Source organism: Phaenicophaeus curvirostris, chromosome 28 (genome assembly GCF_032191515.1).
Source record: "Phaenicophaeus curvirostris isolate KB17595 chromosome 28, BPBGC_Pcur_1.0, whole genome shotgun sequence".
NCBI lineage: Eukaryota > Metazoa > Chordata > Aves > Cuculiformes > Cuculidae > Phaenicophaeus > Phaenicophaeus curvirostris.
This window is the reverse complement of record NC_091419.1, coordinates 4,027,058-4,048,332: the sequence shown is the minus strand read 5'-3', so window position 1 is coordinate 4,048,332 and position 21,275 is coordinate 4,027,058. Positions and strand designations below refer to the sequence as shown.

The 21,275-nt window shown below is 43.4% G+C and overlaps 1 protein-coding gene across 5 annotated transcripts; it reads right to left on the bottom strand.

Moving 5' to 3' along the window:
• Positions 1–3,316: 3,316 nt before the first annotated feature.
• Positions 3,317–21,004, bottom strand: LOC138731807 (scaffold attachment factor B1-like). Of its 5 annotated transcripts, none has more exons than XM_069877999.1 (21): positions 20,703–21,004; positions 18,910–18,997; positions 17,201–17,265; positions 16,836–17,114; positions 15,680–15,742; positions 14,836–14,863; positions 13,356–13,854; positions 12,873–12,922; positions 12,103–12,203; positions 10,797–10,946; positions 10,598–10,698; positions 9,787–9,932; positions 9,594–9,682; positions 8,927–9,063; positions 8,027–8,320; positions 7,354–7,491; positions 6,228–6,267; positions 5,298–5,410; positions 4,443–4,555; positions 4,171–4,237; positions 3,317–3,711 (listed from the first exon to the last, which is right to left on the bottom strand). In XM_069877999.1, the coding sequence occupies exons 1-21, from the start codon at positions 20,898–20,900 to the stop codon at positions 3,585–3,587; spliced, it is 2,886 nt and encodes a 961-aa protein (XP_069734100.1). In that variant the 5' UTR covers positions 20,901–21,004; the 3' UTR covers positions 3,317–3,584. The 5 variants fall into 5 exon arrangements, 4 of the variants coding, with proteins under 4 accessions (XP_069734100.1, XP_069734099.1, XP_069734101.1 ...); XM_069877998.1 differs by having other exon boundaries at positions 7,345–7,491; positions 20,703–21,003; XM_069878000.1 differs by lacking the exon at positions 16,836–17,114 and having other exon boundaries at positions 7,345–7,491.
• Between the last annotated feature and the right edge of the window lie 271 nt (positions 21,005–21,275).

Sequence of the window (21,275 nt, the reverse complement as noted above, 5' to 3'; positions counted from 1 at the left end):
TGGATCCCGGCCAGAGGATGCAGCATCTTGTAGGATCTGGCCCTTAAATAAAACAACCAGATACAGTCCATGCAGGAATCCAGTCCCTGTAGTAGTGCAAACTCTTGAGATGATGCTGGGGGTTTTATTGCTCTTATTTTAGGCAAAATGCCCAAGAGGCAACAGGATGATTGATAGACAGGGAACAAATCCAGAGCTAATGGTCCCCACGAGCCCTGGGCCAGGGAAGCTGACAGCTCGGTTTGCTGGGTAGCCAGGTGGAACTGCTGATTTCTGAGCTGCACTCCGGAGAAGCTGCCACCAACACTTAGGGATGGATTGCTGGGCCTAGAAATAAAATCTGTTAACCCACGCAGCTCACCCACTCTGCTGAAAGGAACTGTGAGCCCTGCTTGTACAGGATCAGTGCTGGGGTCCTGCCTTCACAGGGTGTCCTGGTGTGATCTCCTTGGCTTGCATCCCCCTGGTACCTTCTGCTCATGCAGGAGCCTGTTTGCATATGAAAAAATTGTCTCCTGGCGATGTGCTCTGAGCACAAAGTGATTTCAAGCTTGCCTTTTAAAAGCAGGCGACTATAGAATCATGGAATCATTAAGGTTGGAAGAGACCTCTAAGTTCACCCAGTCCAACCATCAGCCCAACCTCACCATCCCTACTAATCCATGTCCCACAGTGCCATGTCTACATGTTTGTTGAACCCCTCCAGGGATGAAGACTCCACCATTGTCCTGGGCAGCCTCTGCCAGGGCTTCACTATTCTTTCACGAAGGAAATATTTCTTAATATCCAATCTAAACCTCCCCGATGCAATCTGAGGCCATTCCCTCTCATCCTATCGCTTGTTACTTGTGAGGAGTCCATCCTCCCAGCCACAAACACATGCAAGGAGCTCCCCTTCCCAGGGCCGGGACAGCTGGACATGGAGTCCAAGAGGGTGCAAGGGCAATGGAACACAGCACAGCAGCCCAGGGATGGGATGTGGCTGGACTTCAAGTGCTGCTTTGCAGTGTTGGGTGCCCTCCTCGGCTCTCTGCTGCACTGTTCATACCTCGTTCCAGTCTTCTGCACCAACTGGGTGGTGTTCACAGGTTTCCAATAGAGGCAAGTCAATCCTTGCCCTACGTCTTAAATATCCATCGATTTTTCATCTTTGCAGATAGTTCACAACCTGTGAGAGCTCCTCTCCAGGTTACAATTTTCTCCTCCAACGTTGTTTTCTTTGTAAATTTAATTTATTCTTCTACCACTAGTTTTCTTCTTCTCCTTTCCCCTCCGTACCTTGGTTTAAACCCATCCTCATTTAGCTAAGGTTACGATCGGGGTGTTTTTTTAAGAAACAACCTCATAACACCCCTCCTACGGGTGCTGCCTGGGAGCAGCAGTAAAGCCCCACTCGCCTTGTCAGATACTCCCCAACAGATATCATCACATTCGCAGAGAAGAACAGAGGATCGTGAGCTATTCCTGAGTGAAGGGGACACATTCTGCGTGGTGCTCAGCCTCAGTCTTGGTGCGGGAGGAAGCTTAGTGTTGTTCTCAGGAACGTCCATGCTCTCCGACTCCAGAAGAAGTGGAGGATGTGAGCCTGGACTGTTGTTACTTCACGATCCTTGTGTCACAGGCAGCCCCGGGTCCTGATGAAGCCTTGCTCTTCTCTTAAATATTCATGATGCTTTTCAGTCGAGCTGTGTCACTTCTGAGATCATGGACAGGGCGACCCCATCTGCTCTTTCATCTTGCAATTTGTAAAGGAGAGACCCTTCCATTCAGGAAAAGAATCTTATAAATAAACATACTGTTTTCCAGCAGATCCCTCTTATTGGGATGCTAACTGCTCTAACCATGGAAGATAAATAGGTTTAATTAGCGCTAGGACATTTCCTTTGTAACATTTACAAGAGTCTCATTGTTATTCCCCTTGCATAGGCAGACTCTGAATGTAAAGCACAGGAAAGACCCATCTCCAAGTTGTCCTGCACTGTCAGGAGTGTCCAATGGATCATGTAGGATCACATTGTCATCTCGCACTCAAAGAAATACTCAAATTTTGCTTTCACTTGCACAGACTCACAGAACCGTTGAGGTTGGAAAAGACCTTTAAGATCATCGAGTCCAACTAGAAAGCCAGCCCTGTGAAGTCCACCACCAAACAATGTCCCTAAACACCACATCCACACATCTTGCACTTTCTGTCCACGCAGGATTGATTGCATTCTCACAGGAGCTGACTCTGCTGGGAATGGATGCTTTTCCCATCACATATGAAAGCTTTTACAAGTCCCAGGAGGAGCAAATTCAGCTGAAATAAGGCAGAGCACTGCGGATGCTGACAAAGTGACATACACTTGGTTGGACTTGATGACCCGGTGGGTCTCTTCCAACCTGGTGATTCTATGATTCTACCTTGCCATCCAAAGTCTGCATCTCCAGCAGCCCCAGAGAAGCTCCTGTTCAGAGCACAGCGCTTCTGCCCAGTTCTTCTGGACCAACAATCCCTCTCCAGCTCATTTAGCTGTTACAGGGCTTGTTTTCTGGCCTCACCGTGGGAACATGAAATGTTTGATGGCTGTTTGAAAACGATTGTCTGTTTTGGTTCCCTGCAATCCCTGCAGGGCTCCAGTTGAGGTCAAACAACAGCACTGGGGCAGAATCACCTCTCTCATCCTGCTGGTCCTGCCAACACGGGGCTGAGGACTTTGCAAGCCCAGAAAAGCTGCCTAGCAGACTCTCCTCCTAAGCCCTCAGTGGCCTCAAAGTCTAAGAATCCAACGCTGCCGGCCTTTCCAAGGACGTGGAAACATCTGACTTCAAGAGCCTGGAGCAGAGGTGACCTCTGCTGATCAAAGTGCTGACTGAGGCAGGACTTGCACGCTGCCTGCATTGTCACCTCTGTCGCATTGTCACCTCTGTCACACTGCATCCCCCAACAGAAAGCTCAGAGAGCCCAGGGGAAGGCCAGGCAAGAGACAAGTCAGCAAATGAAAAGGGGCTGCTCCGTTCCCTTCGCGCCAACATCCCCACTCAGCTTTTTCTTTTTCAAGGATATAAATCGAGGAGATGAAAGGTGCTGCGTGCAATGGCAACTTCCAAATCACAGCCGTAGCCTGGAGGTGACTGGCTCGTTGCTGCAATGTTCCTGATGACGTGGGTAGGAGAGTGGGGCTGGAGGGAGGAGGAGGAGGCAAAATTCAGAGCCCAGGAGCAGGAAAGAGCTGCAGTGTCCCTTGACCTCGCAGAGCTGAAATCTCTCTCTTCCCTTTATTGCCTTTCAAGCCCCTCCACAAGGCGTTTGGCCAAAGACTCTAGAAACAAGAAATTAGTAGCCATAAACAGATTTTATTATTTTTGAAAAATGGAATGTTTCTCTAACAGAAACCTTAAGTGATGTTTGACCAAGAACACGTTTATTACAAAAAAAAATAAAGGAAACCAAACCGACAAGTTGACAGAATACTTGGCTACAATGCGGCAGCAAGTCTTGCTTTTTTGTAATCACAAATTCAAGGTCACCCTGGTTAATAAAATTCTCCACCATTATCATCTGGCATTAAAAAAAAATATATATATGTATATGTATAGTGCTTTCAGTAGCGGCGAGTCACACGGGGTTCAGGTGCTCTGTTTGGCCGCTCCTGGCCTGCAAACACTCCTGGCATTCCGCTACTCGGCATCACCTGGCTCTGGTTTCCAACTTGTGTGAAGCCTCCACGCCTAAAACCAAGACCAGACAAACCAAAAATTACCCAGAAAGTCAATGCTGGGCCTGAGAAAAGATGTTTGTGTTGGTTTTCTTCTACTTGACAACCCAGAGTGAAGTAGAAGCTCAAAGGCGGACGGGGCTTGGAGCAACCTGATGCAGTGGAACTGGATGGGATTTAAGGTCCCCTTCAACCCAAACCTTTCCATGATTCTGGGAACGTGGCTTAGAAAGAAACTTCCCAAAGTGCGGGGTTTCCTATAGTCACTTGCGACAGTGCTGCTGTATCATCTCCTGCAACCACTTGCTGCTGTCCATTGGAAGAGGCAGGACTCTGGGTTTAGTGGGAGAGTTCCCAACCTTTTTAACTAATACATCTCTAAATTTGATTGTAGTTTTCCATACTTTTGTGTTGGTTCATCGTGGGAACGCAGGGAACAAAACCCAGCAGTTCTGGTGACAAAGCTTCTTACCCCGACATCCCTCCTCGAGTCATCCCGTGGCCTGGTCCTGACTGACCAGGCAAGCTTCTATCACCACCTGGATTAAAAAAAAAAAAACAAAAGAAAACAAAAAGACCAACTTTTGTGTTTTCCTAATAAAAAAGCCACCTCATTCCCAGAATTTTATTGGCTTTCTCTGCAATGCTGTTAAAGCTCCATAGGAATCGTAACTGCCACTAGGAGCTGAGCAGCAGTAATTGATAAGAGAAAACCATGATCACACTGGTAAGCAGCAAGTGTACCTTGCCATCTCTCATGATCCCGTCCCATCATTCCTCCAGCCACATTTCCCTGCCATGAACGATCTTGATGCCCCTCTAACTTTCGACCATGATCTCCCCAGTCACGTCCATCTCTTAAAAAAATAAAAGAACATCTTCTAGGCGCATCCCTTATCCATTTAGCAGCAGAGGGTAAAGCCACACCGTACCCCAGAGAAGCGTATTTAATCGTTGAGTTGTTTCTATAGCCACCCCATCATTGCAACAGAAACTATTCAAGGAGAAACGACAAGAAACTTGCTGAACAGCATCCTTTGCACAACAAAGCTAGTCTTTTTCTGATCTACAGAGATGTAGCAACGTACCAAAATGCTTAAACAATTAATTGAGTGCCATTCCTGTCTAGTGTATTTATGCAGAACCGAATATTATGGAACATCTAGATTCTGCCCTGCTCAGCTGGTCGATTTCAAGAGAAAACGCTACAACTCCAGATGAGTCTCAGTTCCCCACACTCATTCTTGCAGAGATTTCAACTCAATCTCCTTAAAATCTGATTACTAGCCACAAATGAGACTTGTGTAGGAGCACCTGGTACAAGATTGAATCCCATCTGTAGAAAAGAAAGTTATTTACAAGAGAGCCAGTTGTGAGTTGAGCTATCTGAGCAGCTCTTCTCTACTCACTACAATGCTCTGTTCTCGTGGTGCACAGGGGAGCTACACATGTGAATTCCTTTCTTCTCCAGATGCTTGAAGGAACTACCCAGAGAGGATTCGCACTTGTCAAACTCCTTCCACTGTCACCTCTGAAGGTTCACCGAGCGTTAAAAGTTTAAAGAACTGACACCATTTCCCTTCTTTCACACGCACTAACCGGGTTTGTGGAGGTATCCCTCTCCCTTCGCTCATTCTTCTGTCAGAGCCATAGCCACCCCAGCTATCCCGGGAGTGACGATCAGGCCCTCCGTGGCGTTCATCTGGGTAGTGCTGGAAGGCAAATGGTACAGAGTTATGCAAAGAATCAACAGAGGTTTTTCTTTCAGGATTGAAAATACTCAGCTTCTCAGAGGTTGCCTCTCTATAGGCTGTCAGAAAAATACACCACCAGCTGTGCCTCATGTTTCAGTGGTTCCATTGTTGCTGCATGTGCTCACTCTAGGCATTTATTTTGTTTCACAGCACAGCTTTCACTCCACTTGTCGATAAGAGCAGGCTTCGTGTTCAGCAGGGCAGGGGTTTGCATTCAGCAGGGTTTTAGAAAGGCTTATATTCTGGCTCCAGATGTTTAATTTTTACAAAGACTACCTGCCTTCCTCCTCTCTCTCTCTCCAGCAATGAAAGGCTTCGTGAACCATTGTGGTTCTCATTTTCACACCTCTCCTCTCACAATTCTGCCTTGTTCTATTATGACAGCAGTTATTTTCTACAAATCACTTAGACATCACAGTAGGGCTCCCTCGTCAGCTAAGGTTAAGACATTAGAGTAATTCCCTCTTCATGCACTACAGACACCAAACACTTAACCAGAAAACTTTTTACCAGCCTGAGAAGACACCATAACATAGCTCACATTGTTTGGAGGTTTTCCCCTACCCTAACCTGTGGCTACCACCCTAGAAAGCTGATAATTTAACTTATATTCTGCATGCTAGTGTGCAAAAACAGTTGCTACTTGATCACGTGCTAAGTTTGAACCCAGTGGTAGTCGCGTTTAAGAACCCAGCAGCACACACATTGTGTTCTTTCTGCTTTGGGGCTGGTTTGTTTGGCTGTTTAACAAAGTGGTTATTTGGGTATAACCCACCTGCCCGTCTCGATCGGGTATTCCTCTTGAGCCGTCTCTCCTGGAACAAAACCAAAGAAGTTGCAGTTGAATCGATACAGTAATGGTAATTCTGATATCTGTATGAAACAGTGGATGAAAATTTATCTTCATTAGGCTGTATATCTGAGAGTGCCAATGTTTGGCAGTGAAGTATTCAAATAAGTTCGGGTTTCATAGCAAAGAAAAAGATCAAAGTAACATCTATGACTAACTGGGTAAGGAAGGTGTCACTAAGTCACAGTCAGGTACTCAACGGTACCAAGACAGAACACTGAGTGAACCTACCAGCACCAGAAATGAGTGACAAACAAAACAGCTCAGTTTTTGTCAAAATCCTATGAGAGCAAGACAGAAGTCTCAATAGCACTCAATATCACAGAATAGCATTCTGTGGAACTAAATGTCTGTGTTAGCTGGGCTGCAAAGATGGAAACAGGCAGAGTATTAAAGCAAAAGGAAATGGCTAAACCCAATGTCAATGCATAGGAATTCATAAACCAGATTTCCATACACCTCAAGAGAAACTGTAGGATATTCCTCAGCATTGCAAAAGACTACATCACAACTTGCTTCATCATCTTTATGCAGGCTTTTCCTGATAGATCTATAAATTTTATGTCCCTTTCAGTACTGAAAGGGGCTCCAGGAAAGCTGTGGAGGGGCTCTTGATCAGGGAGTGCAGGGATAGGACTAGAGGGAATGGTTTTGAGCTGGAAGAGGGGAGATTGAGATGAGATCTTAGGAAGAAATGTTTTGCTGTGAGGGTGAGGAGGCCCTGGCCCAGGTTGCCCAGAGCAGTGGTGGCTGCTCCATCCCTGGAAGTGTTGAAGGCCAGGTTGGATGGGGCCTGGAGTACCCTGACCCAGTGGGAGGTGTCCCTGCCCAGCAGGAGGTTGGAACTGGATTGGCTTTAAGGTCTCTTCCAATCCAAATCACTCTATGACTCTTGCCCGTGACAGCAAGCACATAATATCAGACTCAAGAAATGCACAAGGACCGTTTGTTTAGTTTCTCTCTTTCGGCACCCTTCAAGCCACTCATAAGCCAAAAAAATGACATTTAATTTCCATAAAAGTAGAAGAAAAAGTGACAGTGCCTTGCAAACCTGTCCAGACAATGATCTTGGTATCGGCCACGATCCCGGTGGTCAAAGTCATGGAAGCGGTCTTGACGACCGAAGTCAGAATGGTACCTATCATCCATTGCCATTCGCTTTGCCTCTGGCCAGTATGGGTCATCTCGTCTGCAAAACATGTCACGATTACTGCTAATCTCAAAACAATCATCCTTTTCCTGCTCTCTTGATACCAAACCTCATTCAATACAATTACCTGAACAATTACTTCGGATTTATAATTAAACAACTCTGTGTGCTAAGCAGGCATTGCATTTCCATTTCAGAGGAAACTAGGTTTATACAAAAAGCTTCATCTCAGCACATGCTGAAATGAGAAGGGAATGAATAAGTGCTCCCACCAACAACCCTGCTTTAGAGTCCATACACACAGTTTCTATTCTCAGTCACTCCTCTCTGGAAAACAAGAATTTTAAACCTGCCATGATAAAACTCTGCTTACAGGCTTACAAACATGACACTTGCTCTTTCTTAAGATCAATATTAAAGAGTTAAAAGCAACATGCAAGTAGCCTTTCAGTTGTGAGCTCCCGCGACTAATTTAGCAAGACTATGCACAGTTTCCATACATAGGCCTCAGAATGCTCTATCTAAAAACTAGATGTGGTTGGCGAGTTTGGAATCTCATCCCAGTTATCATTACCTGCCGTCAGGATCGTAAGGCCTCCTCATGGCAGATCTCCGCTCCTGTTCATACCGCAACTGTTCCTGCTGACGTCGCAGCTCTTCCCTCTCTCGCTGGATCCGTTCCTGTTCTCGTCTCCTTTCCTGCTCTATGTGCATTCTTTCCCTCTCCAATCTCTCCCTCTCCAAGCGCTCTCTGTCAAGGCGCTGCCTTTGAAATTCAAGTCGCTCTCGTTCTCTCTGGAGCCTCTGTCTTTCATCCCGCTCATGAATAGCTTGTAGCCGTTGTTCTCGTTCTCGCCTCTCTCTCTCTCTATTTGAAAAAGAGATATTTTGTTTTCAATTGAGAATCTTGAGTCTAAACTTTAATGCCTCCTTGTTATGGGTGGGGTTTCTCGTTTGCTTTTTTATTCTTTTAAGTTTCTTTTTCTCACTACCTGCTTAAACATGAATCACCTCAACTAATCTGTAGCTGCTTCAGCTGAGGAGCGGGAAGTCCCAACAGAAAAAGGAAGCATTCTGTGTACATAACTCTATATCTACTGTAAGTCAGCTTTGACAAAGCCTTCAGAGGAAAGTGTGTCCTAAGACTTAAGTTTGACAAGGAATTTACAAATTTCCAGGGAAGTCAAGTATGGCAATTCAAAACCGAGCAAGTGGAACACAAGATCTGAAAGCACCTATACAAGAGCTATTTTTTAACAACAGTCTTCCCAAAAGTATTACACAACATTCACTGCAGTGCAAAAACCTTCATAATTTGGCATTAAGCCTGTTGTACCAATAGATTGGTATCGAATTACTTGAGATACTAATGCTGGTGGGCCAGCATGATACTGCTTTGCAGCCTGTTCCAAACAGATAAGGGAAGTAAAAACAAATGCCATTCAAAGTTTAGAGGAAAACTGGGAAAACTCACCGGCGCCTTTCCGTTTCCCTGATTTCTCGCTCCCTTTGTCTCTGACGTTCACGTTCTCGCTGTTCTTTGATCTTATCAAATGATAAAATATCTTGCTTTTCTTTGCTCTCAGATTTGCGATCCTGGCTTTTTGTACTCTGAGTTAAATCAAAACAATATATTAGCCAAACACAGTATGGTTTCAGCTAAAATTCCTAGGCAAAGGCCCTACCCTCATGCCAACCTGAACAAAGTTGTACCTTTCCAGAGTTAAATAATGGCAGAATTCCATGGAAAGTAGGTTGGGAAAATCACCCTGAATTGAGCTAGAACTTCTAGAGTTTAACTGTGTTCAGATACCAGGGGCACATGATCTGACTGGCACCAGAGGCAAACGATACACTATTCTAAAGGTCACCAGTCGCCACACTCAGGGAAATGCATCATCTTAATACTATTTTCATATTGCAACTCTACTACTTCAACGAGGAGAGCAGCAACAACGATAAAGCAGGTGAAGCATTAGCATTTACGTCTGCAGCACCAGTAACAGACACTAACGCTTTCTAAAAAGTGGCAAGAGGATAAACTGTTCCCAATATGCAAGGCAAAAAACTCTTAAATATATGCATGTAAAGCTATTTGATACCTACTTTTACACAAACACTTCTCTGAAAGTTGTGCTTACCCTCTCTTTGGATGTAGACGTTTTCACACTAATAACTGGTTCTCCCTTAGATTTATCCATTACCACTGTCCTTTCAGTTCCTCGACTCGCTAGAAAACAAAATACAACCAAGAGTCACTGATATTCTTTGTATTAATTTTTTAAATAAAATGAAGTATCCTTGAAAAGCATTTCTGAAAAGCAGCAGAATTACCTGATTTGCTTGCCCTAGATCTATCAGAGGATCCGGCCTTTTGCTCATCTTTCTCTTTTCCTTCTTTTTCATCCTTTCCATCTTTTTCTGATTTCTTAGCATCATCTTTTTTGTCAGTCTTCTCCTCTTTCTTAACACCAACAGACCTACAGGTAAATTTTGCTTTAATACACAACCTAACAAAAAGTGCTATACAACCACTCCGAGCAAGGCAACCATGTCAAAAAAAGAAAACTAACCCCCCAAAAACCCACAAAAAATGCTGTCAACAACACCCTCCAACCCTTTCCATGATGTTGTACTGGAGCCAATGTAAACTTGCACATAGAATTAAGAACAGCACATAAAATTAAGAAGAGGAACCAACACTAAGCTGAAGCTGATGAAAAGTGGGAAACAACAGATAATCCTTCTGAATATTTGGAGGCTTAGTGTGCCGGAACTCTTCTGCTCTGCCTGTAAGATTCACTCTTAGCGCAGGCAGAAGAGGGCTCACCCAGGAACAGGTTGAACACCACCAAAAGAACTTTCATACACAACCGATTTTATCTAGAGACAAGCTGACTGGGCATCTTCTAGCCATTTTTGGTACCAAAATGCATGCCAAGGTCAGTATTTCCAAACAGGGCCCCCTAAGACATACTCAGTGTTGCAGAACACTGATTTCAATGTTTCAAGTAATATTCCTATTTCAGATGCAACGTGAAGCAGGAAATCGAGATTTTATGACAGTTACTGTCCACTTTGGTCACATAGCTGCATTTCAAATGAGGGGCCTTTAAACACAGAAAAACACCAAAAAGCACTTTACTTCTCAGATTTGGACTCTGAAGGATGGTGCCTGTCTTTTTCCTTCCTTGTTTCGCCTTCCTTCTTGTCTGAAGGCTTCTTCCCAGCTGGTTCATTTTTTGCCTAGAATTTTAGCCAGAAATATATTTGTAATAAGAGACAGACATGAAACTTGCACGCTTTTAATTCCATTACACTGTCACGGAATAGCTATCGCTTACCCTTTCCACAGAAATCATTTTTCCATGCAGCTCCGTTCTGTGGAGATGATTAATACACTTGGTGGCTTCTTCAGACGTTGACATCGTAACAAAACCATAACAGCGAGCACCGGGACTGCGAGCATTTGTCACTACTTTTGCACCAACCACCTTTGGGGGAAAAATTTTCTGCATTCACGGATTTGTCAGCAAATACATTTCAACTTAATCACCATCAGAGCTGCTCCACCAGTCCCACAGAGGGTAGCACTTAACCACTTTTAACAGGGAAGAAACATGCCCAGCACACAACATTCCACGTTGGTGAGAAGAATGAAGATATTCTCAACGTTGCTAAGCTCATGTGACAGGCAGCAAAGGTAAGTTTGGTGTTTTAACTCAACCTCTATGCTGCTGGGCCAACCGCATTTTAGAAGTGCCTCACTAAAGACTACTACACCAGAATATTATGTGAACAGCGTTGACATCTAAGTCAACAGCAACACAAACAGCTGAAAAGGTTTAAATTTAAGATTATCCCACATGGATTCTGAAAAAAGTATGAAACAATTGTATTAAGCAGACAAATCCAATTGCGGAACAGTCTGTTGATATAGCTCTGCTGCCATAATAACCAGCTCAGACAATTCATCTTGAAGTGGCTGAGAGGCCAATAACTGAGGAAGACATTGAATATGCAGGGACAGTGAGGATGTGATAATATTAATTTAAAAATTCCAAACTAAAACCTAACACCACTTTTTCTTACAGGACACCTCTGGTTTTGTGGATAAAAACTCTCTGAGAGCACAGACATACACTTAGCAACACAAACATTTAATATGACATTCAGGAATGTATCGAAAGGAAGGTAAGATGGTCACAGAAAGAGTTCCCATCCACAGCTTCTGCTCTTGTGTCCTAGCAGATAGTAAAGAAAGAATCGAAGTCTGCACTCAAAAGGCTAGATTTTACAAAGGAACACTCCTTGAAATGGAACAGTTTAAACCAGCATTAACTATTGCCAGACACCCAAGAGGTATAATTAGACCTCACTAGATGGCAACCCACCAGTCTCTCCTGTCAAGAACTGCCTTATTTTTACAAGTATTTAACAGAGATTCTCTGAAAAATGGATTTCTGCCTGTCTCCCTGCCCTTTTCAGACCACCTGCTTAATTAAATACACTACTTGCAGATACAGAGTTTCAAGAGAGCCAAAGAAAGTAAAGTACTTTTCCTACCCAGTTATTCATTAGGAAAAATAATTTTATGGTCATTCTTCTAAACTGACAAAATGTTTGTTAAGTTACATATCTACTTCGTACCTTTCCATACTTGCTGAAAAGATTCTTCAGGTCTGTAGCTCTCGTAGAGGACGAAAGCCCACTAACCCACAGATTTCTGCCTGAACCACTCCCAGCACGGCCTAGAGTACAAAAAAACAAAAATAAAAAAAAATCACAAACATAAAAGCCAATGAAGCACAAGAACACAACAGTGAAATTCATCCCCCTACAAACCCCACTTTGTTCTTTTCTTCATAAACCTCTGCAAGTAATTTCATTTCTACCTTTCCCGATCAATCCGAAACGCTGCAGCCTTACAAAGCATTAAAAGTTGATTCACAAGAGACCTTTTTTTTACCAGAACTGTGGGTAAGGTTCCAGAAGTTACACAAACTGAGATCTGCAATTTACGCTTTGAAGGCCTATGTTACAACTGCATCAAGAGTTCACTGAATGAACAGTCCTCATCAGAACTGCACAGAGTGCAAATCTATAGATTTAGGCACCTGTTGAGATTTTTCAGAAAAATCCTGGTCTTGCTGGTACCTCTCCCCACTTACGAAGCCAGTGGGATTCTAATCTAATTATTATAGCAGATACACACATGCTGAGGGACTTAACCAGACACAAAAATGAGAATGTCAGAAAGGCAGATCAAAAAGCAAGCAGAACTGCTATTCTGTTTGATCCTTCAAATTCTTACTTACTACAACTGACTCCCAAGTAATGCTTAGATTTGACCCTGTATCATTTTCAAGTTCATTTGGACTTACTTAAAAAAAAAAAACAAACCAAACCCCAAAACATACCTTTCTCATCTTTTGGGCTTATCTTTGTATTTTTGTCCTCATCAACAGCGCTAAAGACAAAACACCACATTATTCAACTGATCATACACAAACAGAATATTAATTCTAGATTGTGCACTAAAATCAGATACCTACCAGTAAATTAGTTCTGAAATAAACACTATGTTTGCAAATTTATAGAACAGTGACAAGAAATATGGGATTCGTAGCCATAAACGGACAATTCTGGTTTGCAGTTGACAAAAATAACAGTAATTTAAGAAAACAACCTTTGAAGGTTGAGGAAGGAAAGAAATCAAACCCTCTGCGCTTAAAAAAAAACCAACATAAAACGTCTGCACATGTAGAAATAAAACAGACTCTTTAGGAATAGGCTACAATTTCATCAGTCGCGGTGGCCAATTGAAGGAAACAGCTTATTCGCATCACTTAACGACCAATGAAAAAAGATAGCATCTGGTCTAGAACGGAGAAAAAACAAACCTCTTTTTCTGATCACCGCCCTCACTGGCTGAGGACTCTTTAGTAGCAGGGGGTTCCTCAGAATTAGCTTTCTCTTCGCTTTTCTTGCCATCTTCTTTGCTAGCTTTGCCTTCGGGACCCGCGCCTTTTTCCGCTGGTTCCCCACTAGAGGCTTCCAGGCCTTGGGAGCGTTTGCTACTCTGATCGCTTAGGCTCTCTACTACTACGCATTCACAGTCCGGCTTCTCTTCCTCTAGTGTCTGTTCACTTGTCTCCCCTTTTGCTACAACTAAACGCTTTGCTTCCTTCCTTGCCAAAGCTTGTGCCGATTTGCTGTCCAAATCTAAAGCATCTTCCTCCAACTGAGCGGCGGCAAGAGCGTCCTCTTCCTCCGCTTGCCTCTTGCCTGGCACCGCGCTACTCGCTTCCTGCGCATGCGGCCGCTCCGCTTCGGAAGTTTCTTCGTTAAGTACTTCAGATTTACAAGTTTCCCCCAAAATGTCGAGTATTTTCTCATTTTCTACGGATTTAACAGGAATAGAATGGCACAAGATTTAATCACCAGGGAAATACAGCAATCACAAATGTGGAACTGGCATGGCTGCCACACTAACACCAAGAGAACTGCTAAGCTACACAGAGATTGGAAAACCCTAGTGTACACAGTGTTAAAAGCGCTACGCTAACTCCTCTCTCACAAACTACCACATCAGCCCTACAGTGTAAACAGGCAAGAAAAATGCCCCCACAGACTTAACAAAACCTTCTGGCTGATCCTTGATGTTCTTCATCAAAGCGTTCAGCTCTGTTTCTTCTCTAGTTAGCTTCCAGAGTCCAAGGTGCTTAACTGAACGTATCAAGGTACTGAGGGTTCTATTTCCAACTTTTTGTGATATTCTTTTAGCAGAGTCCAACATGAGAACTGAGCATCTTCTGGTGGTGCGTGAGTGTGTTTGCAGTCCAGAAAGCGAATAGGATGTGCAGAAAGTTCCCGTGATGACAACGTGTTCCTTCTTCCAGAGTCAGGCACTCCTTAATGTCTGTTCTGTACCGCAGCCTTGCATCACCTATGCTCCTGTATTTATATTCACAGAACTACAGTACGGTGTGATATCACAAGATCTGTTTTCAGAACCTCTACATCTTTAAGGCTCATTCTTTACCTCCTCTTCAGGCAACAGTTCTATGAAACCACGTTATCTCATTAAATGCACGTTTTCATAAAGCGGTTACACACAGATCTGGTGATATGACTGGGTTTCCAATCTCTATGACCCTGCATGAGCTGGATTGTCCATCATAATAATGTAATCTACAATAATGCATTTAGAAAGAAAAAACCCAAACAATCAGGGACACAAGAAGAATTAAATGAAGAACGAAACTGTTTCAAAGCCCAGGACTTTTTTTTTTCTTTTTTAATTTAAACAAAAAAACAACAAAAAAGAAACAACGAATTAAAAAAACACCAAAAACCCCACAAACCCAACAAAACCAGTACCTGGCTCCAAAGGTAACTCTTCAATTTCCTGCAGTGGAAAAGATAAAAAAAAAGGACTATCACTATTTCATAAGAAATCAAGATGTTATTCTGAATTACGTACCTCACCTTCCCAAGTCTGGGGAGAATTTAAGAAAAGACTTACTATAATTTATCCTATTCAACTATGAAAACATTGAATTTTAAATCAATTTGTCCCAAGAAGGTTTAACACTACTGTTTAACATCTTCAAGCTTTATGAAATGCGCAAAATTAGCAACATTTCTCAAATTCAGACACCTGTTAAACACACAGTACACATTTGCATGGATAAATAAACTCACAAATTTAAGCAGGACAGAGCAAAGCTTCTCCGTGTCAGCTTCCTCTAGATTCTACTCTGAGTTCTACTTTCTGTAAACAGGATCAACAGAAACACCAGCTTCACCTGGAGCTACAAGTGTCCTTACCCTACCATGGGCGGTCTGGAAACAAGGCCAGTATTTCAGGAATAGATCAGTTTTAGCCTTCTTGTCAACATGGGATATGTACATTTTTAATGGAAGTTAATTAGAAGATAAGGCATTGAGTTGGTTTCTGTAACACATAAAAGGAAACCAACCACTCATCCAAACTCACTATAATAAATACACTATATAGGTATATAGATATATATATGACCTGATCGATAGATATTCACTGTCCACACGATTAAATTAAAATGGCCTAAGTGCCTATGCTTTGTGGAATAAGAATGCAGTCGCTGCATATTACCCATACAAACACTGGTTCAGCAAAAAAATACACTTTATGCAGTACATATTATGCTTTTTTGTTTGTAAAGAAAAACTGGTTACTATTTACCTTTATTACGGTTAAATCAGATGAAGAAGCATCTAAACTGTTCCCAACGTCTTCAATCTCTACCTTTAAAAAGTAAACGGAAGACATTTTGTTATCTATAAAACAATGGTATTGTAAATGAAACCTGAATGAGAAATCAAAGGTTTTGTTTTCACTGACAACTGATATTAAAGCAAACCTATCTACCCTCCAAAACAACCAATAAGGCTAAGAACTAGCCAGTGATCCCACACCTCTTCCCAGTCCCCACTAACTGAACAAGCTTTGTTCATTACCTCTCAAATACGTTGATCAGCTCACAAAAGACTTCTAAGGACGAGGATTCTTTCAGCAAACTTTCTTATACTCTTTCTTTCAGTAACAACACAGAGCCAAAAAGTCTACAGACTCAATAGCAGTTTTTTTAGTGATAAAAGAGCGTAGGAGCCGATTCACACTGCCATAGTTCAGACACCAAAAAAAAACTGCTTTCTGGCCACTTCTGCTGGACTTGGGTGGGGCAGGAATATGTTTGAGGATAGGGAGTCATGCTTATTTCTGCAACTTTCAGATTTGAGGGACACAGAACAAGCCAACTTTAGAATCTTATAGTCCAGACTGATGACACAATGTGCACACTCAAAGAGCTACACTTCCTTACTTGGTGGGACAGAAATAACCATCTTCAAATGCTTTGTTGGACATTTCAGAAGATAAACACCCGACTTTGGGGAAAAACATTATCATCTAACAGCCAGACAGACACGGAAAGCCAACATAAAATACTTTCAACAACTGAGTAACTGCAAGACCCTGTCTTAACAGAAAAATAATTTAAAACATTCCCAGAACACTGCCGTTCAGCTGAAGCAAATAAGGCTCACATGTCCTCTTAAATAAAAGAAAGATATGAAAATGGGCATGTAAACATAAGGTGAAGCAGAGAATTCAAAGCATGATTAAAACAAATGCTTAATTTGCACAATCATGTGTACAAACAACATCCAAGTATTTTAAAAATCAAGACTGCTACTTCTACAATTATGTAAAAGAAGAAAAAGCAATGATGATGAGAACTGGTAGAGCCACAAATTGTTTCAAATACTCTTTGGCTACTGTTTTGCTACTTAATTAAATAAAAAACAAGTCTGATTCCACACACATAAGAGATGCATACCATCACTACTGGTATTTCTCTTGATTCTTCTTTAATTTCTGAAAATTGTGAGGATGCCTCCAAGTTACCTACAGCATATTCTGTAGGCTGATCTGGAAGTTCTTTCACTTCTGCATCAGCATTTTCTTTACTATCAGACAGTGAGTCAAGAATATTATCAGCACTGTAATCCTCTCCGCAATCTACTGCATTGCCATTATCTATTTCAGCTTCATCTAACACACTAATATCCATCATGTCAATATCCTGCAAGTTATCCAAACTTGCTTCAATATCCTCCTGTAAAAAGAAAAAAAGTATATAATAGTCATCGTAACTTGAAAGCAACGCTATCACTACTTTGCTTCAAAAACAGCCTCACGTACCTGTCCATCTCCCGAATCCTCTTCCAGGCCGTTATCTTCTACTCCCTCTTCATCTGGTCTACGTCCTAACAACATTATGATCATTAGAATGAAAAGGAGGTAACAATACGTATCCTTCAAGTTTTTTGTTTTGTTTTGTTTTCATTAGCATTGGTATTCCATTCAGTTTAGGGATCTGCTTATTCCTGATTTTCCACAACTGAGGGTTTACAGCCCAGTCCAGTAACTGAAAAACATCCTACTGTCACGAGTTCAAGCACTGCTGTGCGCTCTTCACAACACTGGCTCAGCTGAGACTGCACTCACTTATTACCTCAACCTTTTATTTCTTTACAGACCTTTACCAGAACATAAAAGAAGCAACAAAACAAAAAGCCCATCACAAATCAATGTAAAAACATTTCTGCCGTGCTTCCTCCACCCATGAGACGCGGTACCAGAGCTGACCTTACTGAAAACACTAGTTCACTAATTTCAGCACCAAATAGTGACTCCTCAAACTCATAGCTAAGAAGCTGCTTCATCTTTTATGAATGTTATCTTCCTACAAAACTATAAGCAAATTACAATAAAAAAACCGAAAAGGGTTTTAGAGCCAAGAGGAAAATCTCTATCTCCATACCAGCGTTAAAAACACTATAACCTACATTAGATATTTATCTGAGACTTGAAAACTAACACAATTACCAAAGATCTCTCTGCTTTCACCCACAGTTGTGACATTTGTTCTCATTCCAGTTCAGATTTCACATTTCAGTCTGCAAGCAAACCTAATCTCATTCCAAATGGGACGCAACAACAAAAAAATGAGTCAAACAAATTAGTCGTCAAAGCATTCAAGCTGCATCTCACAAATTTACATTTTGTGTAAACAGAAATTAATAATTTAATTAATATCCTTCATCTAAACAAGTTATTCTGCTCAGCTGTAATATAAAAGTTTCAACACTCGATTACAAAATAAGATGAAACAGCGCCAATTTTTAAAAACTAATGGCTATTTTTCAAAAATAAGCATTATGCAAGAACATGTCTCAGCATTAGGAAAATCATGCATGGAAAAAAATCTTAAACACATATCCAATTTCAGATATTGATTAAAAAACAGTCTTCCTGGGAGAAAAATGAGACTGCAATTAGCTACGAAATGCAAACATAACACTACAAAGATCATTTTGAATTTGCTGGAAACACTGCATTCCTACCTTTATTCCTAAGGTATAAAACCAATTACTTATTTCGAAAACACCAACACTGCATCAGCATTACTTAGCAAATCCTCCTACAAGTTTCAGGGAACAATCCTTCAAGAGGACCAATTCCACCTTATCATACACCACACAGTTCTGTGAATAAATAACCAGTAAGTTTAATCCCATACCACCCATGCCTAGAAATCCAGCCCAAACGTGGGGAAAGCTGCCAGTAACATTAAAGGTCAGAACCAAAGAACAGAAGATTCAACTGCTCTTAATTTCTTCCAGAGAACCAGTTTGACCCAAACCTGGCTCAGGCAGGTAATGTTTGCTACAACTTTAAGACTGCAAAACATTCAGCAGCAGCGCCAAAATTAAACCAACCACTTTTCCAAAAGGAAAAGCAGGCTTCAGGAAAAAGAAAAAAAGATTAGTAAGGTTACATTTAATGAGTAAAAGTTGCTAGAGAACCCAAGGGGGGTGGGGTGGAGATCCTCTCTAACTGCCCTGTACCTTTGCTGCTTCTTTTTGGAGTTTTCTTCAAGATATTTTCCGAAACCACTGGAATTTCATCAGGATTCCCCCCTTCCTCCTCAATAGCCTAATAAGGGGAAAAGATAAAGATATATATGAAGACAGATAAAAATTCCACTTGAGCATTTCTGTTGAGTTAAAGAACTAATCACCAGAGGTAGAAAAATACTGAAACGAGAACCTAGAGCTGTGAATTAGACAGCAGAAACCTAGATACCCAAGCCAAAACCCAGCAGGTCAAAGCACCACGTGCACAGCAACCAGTAACATGTTGGTGTAAAGTTTCTGAGAAGCCAGCGGCATAACCTACAGACAAAACAAAAAGGTCAGCTCTACAGCGCCTGTAACGGTGCAGATGCCCAGGTTGTTAGGAGAGAGCAGGAACCTCGGCTCTAGGAGACAGCACGAACCTGTTGAACAAGAGCAGGCCACATGCTGCTAACATGCCAAACATTCTGATGAGGATACAGCGTACAGGCTACAGCAAGACAGACAGGAAAAGAATCACTATGAAGCAGAGAAACTACCCTTCCAGTACTGAAAGAGCTACAGGAAAGCTGGGGAGGGAGTCTTGATTCCAGGAGTGTAGAGATAGAGCAAGAGGGAATGGTTTTCAGCTGAAAGAGGGAAGATTTGAGATGAGATATGAGCAAGAAACCTTTTGCTGTGAGGGTGGTGAAGCACTGGCCCAGGCTGCCCAGACAACTCATGGCTGCCCCATCCCTGGAAGGGTTCAAGGCCAGGTTGGATGGGGCTTGGAGCCCCTGATCCAGTGGGAGGTGTCCCTGCCCATGACACGGAACTTTGAGGTCTTTTCCAACTCAAACCATGCTAAGATTCTTCTGTGATCCTAGTGTACCTCAGAGCAAAACACACAGCAAAGCCCAGCGCTGAATGCGGTGGGGAGCAGCCACGCTGTGCTATGTAGGCCAACCAAAAAATAGCTACTATTGCAAAGAGTGGAATATTTTGACTTAAGCTAAAGTAAAGTTAACCCAAGTATCTACAGTTTTTGAAAGTTAAACACAACGTCCTATTGATATTGTGCTTATATGACGGCATGCTTTTTATAGCATGTTTTTTCAAAGTGTTTTTCCTGACACTGTTACATCTTGTGTTCAGTATGATCTGGGCTCAACAGAGGTGTCTTTTTCTGTAATCACTGTGTTTGCAGTCTTTCCCCTCTCAAATGCAAAGTTAAGTAGACAGCTGGAGCCAGCTCCAATGCAACAAGACATTGCACTGTTTTGAAGCTCATAACGACAATAAAATCAGTCCTTAAAAGGGGAATAGAATATACACAGATAGAAATACAGAACTATAGAGTAGCTTGGGTTGGAAGGGACCATAGAGATCATCTAGTTCCAAGCCCCTGCCGTGGGCAGGGACATCCCACTAGATCAGGCTGCCCAAGGCTCATCCAACCCGACCCTGAAGACCTCCAGGGATGGGGCAGCCACCACTGCTCTGGGAAACGTACATCAGACTCCTGAGAAAACTCATATCGCTTGTAAGCGGGGAATCTCTTCTGTGCCACCACTTGTCTCTGCACACGATCGATGGGGGTCGCTCTGTCACGCTGCCAAAGCCTGATAAAAGCTGCTTATTTTTATTACACCTCCACAATGAGTCGAGCGAGTTCATTTCCCAGCATTTTCGGTATCGCGGCTACTTCTCGCATTAACCGGTCCCTCTGGGATCCTCGGCCCTCACCTCCCACCCCTCCCCCGGCGCCATTTTCCTCGGCAGGGCCCGGGTGCAGCGCCCCTCACCTTCCTCAGCCGCTCCATGAGGACGCTCTTGTTGCCTCCACTGTCCAGGTTCCGTCGCTTCAGCTCGGCGCGCAGGTCGATGACTCGCAGCTCGCTCAGCCGCCGCCGGGCTTCGCCTTCGGAACCGGAGACTCCGGTCCCGCCGCCTAAGGGCGCGGGGGGCTCGCCCTGCGCGGCCGCCGCTTGGCTCTCCGCCATGGGGGCCGTGGCGTCGACGGGCACGCGGGGAAGCGGAGGCGGAACGAAAACACACGGGCCGGGCAGGAGACGCGGCGGCGGCACAAAATGGCGGCAGGAAGGGGAGGCGCGAAGGGCGGGCGGGAGGCGGCGCCGCCGCCGCGACCGCGCGGGCCACGCGCATGCGCGGAGGGGGGAGTCCGCCGGGAGCGCGTGCCCGCGCACTGCGCATGCGCAATGGGGCTGCGCCTACGATTTCGCGACTGCTCTACCGCGGCCCCAGAGCGCGGCCGCACTGCGCATGCGCCGAGGAGCCCGCACCGCGCCATAGAGCATGCGCAGCGTTTCTCGCCCTCTGCGCATGCGCAGACCCTCTCCGCACAGAGCGCACGTGCG

Coding starts and splice junctions, on each gene's coding strand:
- LOC138731807 (XM_069877998.1), bottom strand. CDS start 20,900: ATGGCGGAGAGCCAAGCGGCGGCCGCGCAGGGCGAGCCCCCCGCGCCC. Junction 15,743..16,835: donor GAGAAATACCAGTAGTGATG/GTATGCATCTCT, acceptor TACTTTTTAAAG/GTAGAGATTGAAGACGTTGG. Junction 12,923..13,355: donor GGCGGTGATCAGAAAAAGAG/GTTTGTTTTTTC, acceptor TTTTGTCTTTAG/CGCTGTTGATGAGGACAAAA.